At 34.2% G+C, this 3,747-nt stretch overlaps 1 protein-coding gene across 2 annotated transcripts in view; it reads left to right on the plus strand.

The window, feature by feature from the left end:
- SMAP1 (small ArfGAP 1) overlaps nucleotides 1-3,747 on the plus strand; it is a 192,665-nt gene that overhangs the window by 146,147 nt on the left and 42,771 nt on the right. For both annotated transcript variants that reach the window (XM_006899385.1, XM_006899384.1), the window contains one exon: nucleotides 2,608-2,698. In XM_006899385.1, coding sequence (XP_006899447.1) covers nucleotides 2,608-2,698 — 91 coding nt within the window. The remainder of the gene's footprint in view (nucleotides 1-2,607; nucleotides 2,699-3,747) is intronic.

Below are 3,747 nucleotides of genomic sequence, written 5' to 3' on the forward strand. Positions count from 1 at the left end.
CATTACAAAGACAGAAGAGGAAGAAAAGACCCAAATGGATGTCAGAAGAAACTCTGAAGATTGCACTGGAACGTAGAGAAGCCAAAGCACAAGGAAGAATTCAAGACACTAAAGAGCTGAACAGGAGATTCCAAAAGGCAGCACGAATGACAAAGCAAAATATTACTGTGAAATGTGCAAGAAGCTAGTCAGAAAATCAGAAGGGCAGAATTCATTCAGCATTTCTTGTAGTAGTGTTTTGTAATTTTCTTTCAATAGATCCTTTGTGTTTCTGGTTAGATTTAATCTTGTGATTCACTATTGTGAAGGGTATTGTTTTTCTTAGTTCATGCTCTGTATTCTCTTTGTCACACACAGTAGAGAAATCCAACTGATTTTTGTATGTTGATTTTGTATCCTGCTACTTTGCTGAATTGGTCAACTATGTCCAATAGTTTTCTTGCTGAGTCTGTTTAGGGTTTTCTAGGTATATTATCATATCATTTGCATAAAGGGATAATTTTACCTCCTCTTTGCCAATTTGGATACCTCTTATTTCCTTCTCTTGTCTTATTGCTATTGCTAAGACTTCTAATACAATATTGAATAAGAGACGTGAGAGTGGGCATCCTTGCCTAGTTCCTGTTCTTAAAGGGAATGCCTTTAACCTTTCTCCGTTGAGAACGATGTTGCCTCTCGGGTTTGCATAAATACTTTTTACTATGTTGAAGAAATTCCTTTTTAATCCTATTTTGTTGAGTGTTTTAATCAGGAAAGGGTGTTGGATTTTGTCAAAGGCCTTTTCTGCATCAATTGATAGGATCATGTGGTTCTTTTTCTTTGCTTTGTTAATGTGATGAATTACATTGATTGTTTTCCTTATGTTGAACCACCTCCTCAGGTTTTGGTATTGGTCTGTGCTCCTCATGCACAGTGATCACCTAATACTTTCTTTGCTACGTGCTGTCTAGGTAGCCCACAGGGTACTTCCCTCTTGACTGGCCAGGGCAGTTCTGACACTAAGGAAGCAGAGGCCCACAAGATTGTTCCCTCTCTACTAGCTCACCATTTCTTTTTTACTGAATTTTTTTTAATTATTAAATTTTATTAGTTTTAATGAACATTTACAGAGATTTTGGGTTTTCATTCATTCATTGTTGCACTGTTTTCTCCACCCTCCTCCCCAGTTCGTTCTTCTCCCCCCCCTTTACTGAAATTTTATGATTGTTAATAAAAGTAATTCAGGCTTTAGAAATCTCTTAAGCATGAGACCATCAATTGAGAAAATGGTGCAGGGCTAGGAAATACTTAATTCTTTTCATAAAATCACCTTGAGTTAGAGGTGACTGCTAGCAACAAAAAAGTGGGCAATCTCCTGCAGTTTGCAGCCTCTGTAAGCCCACTGATGAGTCAGCTGTGAGTTGTTTTCGACTTGCTAGCATGTAAGAACATGTTTGTATACTTTCTCTCAAATTATGTTTAAATCCTTAAGTAAGTTGTATATTCTGAGGGATTAAAAAATGAAAAATGAGAGATTTAACTGACTTTTTATAATGTTTAGAAAACAGGATATAGGCTGATAATTCTGTATATAAGAATGGCTAAAAATTGCAATATTTAATGGTAGGTTAATTGGTGAAAAAGAATTCTGAGAGAGTTTACGAAAAAAGAAAGTAAGGATAGAAATTATATTTCTATCTATATAAGTCTGTAGTAACTAAAATAATTATCCAATGGATAGGTTAAAATTCTTAAGATAGTTATATGAATAAATGCTCTAGTATGCACAGTTTGAAGAATCAATTAAGTGAGTGAATGGATACTGTTTTAAGACAGAGACATGCTTTAGGGTTAAGAAGGCAGTAACCGTAAGTCTTTTCATTCTGTCTTACACAAGTTTTTCTTAAGGTAGAAACTACTAGATTGCAATGTGTAATTGTGGTTGGTGCTTAGCAGAACTAGAAGCATACTATTTTTATAATTTATTTGATAGGGTGAACTAAGGAAGAAAACATGTCAAATAGTGTTTTGTTAAACTTTTTGTTTTTCATATTGACATTGAACATCAACAATGTGAATGGTGGAAATAACAGCATGCTTATGAAGATTCTATTTTGGTTAATCGTCTCTGACAAGGAGTAAAATTAAAAATGGCTAGCAAGTAATATAAAATGCAGAGTTTTTGTTTTTAATACAGTGTTGTCAGTGGCTTACACATGAAATAATATTGTTATAGAATGATTAAGTCATTTTGGCATCTTAAATGTAAAGATTGCTATCTCAAAAGATAAGATCATGTTTGTTTTTATGTAAGGATCTAAAGTGTCATTGCCATATGCTTTATTATGTTGTTATTATGTAACATTAAGTCAGAATCAACCCACAGTTGATCCTCTATCAGGTTTTCAAAGGCAATAAATTGCACAGGAGAAGATTGCTTCTTTGTCCTCCATGAAGCAGGTGGTGAATTTGAATCATGTGCTTTCAGATTGACAGCACAGGTCCTTTCCACTTGACCAGCAGAGCTTCCTGCTTGCTTCTAGCAACTTTATCAAATATGTGTGTTATTAATAAGGGATTAAAAGGCCTATTCAATTTTATTAAAGAAATTTTAATCTCATTCTTTAGGTGCAGAAAAAGGAAGATCAGCAATTGGAACTTAAAAAAAGTACCAGCCCTAAGAAAACTACAGAGCCTACTGTTGATCTTTTAGGTCTTGGTAAGTAATACAGAGCAAGTCATCTATTAGAATTATGGAACAATTGAATCCTTTTCTTGAAGTTAATATAATGACTTATTAATATGACCAAATGTACCTGTTAATGGAATTTGAAATGGTGTGATTAGTTTGCTGAGTTCTCACCAAGAAAAGAGATCTTTAATAAAGGTGTTGGTGTCTGTCAGCACTGTCTTACTAAAACATGAGTAATGAGTTCCATGGGGAAGAGTACATATCAAAGTGATCTTCAAAGGCTTGTTAAGTCATGACATTTCAGTATATAAAATGGAGTGGATTCTTTTCTCCTCAGGGGTTTTTATTTAATTTTTTTTACATAAAAATTTTTAAAATATCTTTTGATTTACAAGGGATTTTTCTTGTTAGCAGAATAATTCTGGACTATCTTTCTTGTAAAATGGATGAGCTATATTTGATGTCAGTGCTTATTTTAATGTGTTGGTTCTTATGGCAAATGGATATATATTGGCAGTCTAGTAAATAGAGGGTGCTTGTACTGTGTACGATGTTAATCTACAGATATTACCACCCATCTTTAAAGCTTTTCCCCCTTCTCCTTATAAAAGAAGAGTTAATCAACACTGATAGATATAATATTTGAGCCTTAATACAGGTTGTTGTTTATTTGTTTTCAAGTTTGAAGAATGAAAAAGAAAAATGAACAGAAATTGGGCAGAGTCAGCTTCATACAGATTTTCTGAAAATTTATTTTAGTTCTTACTGATTTAATTGTTTTCTGTTTTAAGAATTACAGTTGACTGTTTTATTACTTTCTTAGGCAGCTAGTGTGCCATGCAAATAATAAAATCCACCCAGGAACTCACTGGAAGGTCAGCCAGCTCTGAGTGGGTTCTGATGCTGTGGCAGTGAGTTATAAATGACAGCAAAAAAAAAGAAAAGAGGCTCAATGTCAAGAAGACAAAAATTCTCACCACTGGACCAATCAGTAGCATCAGGATAGATGGTGAAGAGATTGACATTGTTCACAGCTTCAGTTTGCTCGGCTCCACAGTCAACACTCTTGGCACCAG

Source organism: Elephantulus edwardii, unplaced genomic scaffold (genome assembly GCF_000299155.1).
Source record: "Elephantulus edwardii isolate Elephantulus edwardi_28Jun2011 unplaced genomic scaffold, EleEdw1.0 scaffold00255, whole genome shotgun sequence".
Classification (NCBI taxonomy): Eukaryota; Metazoa; Chordata; class Mammalia; order Macroscelidea; family Macroscelididae; genus Elephantulus; species Elephantulus edwardii.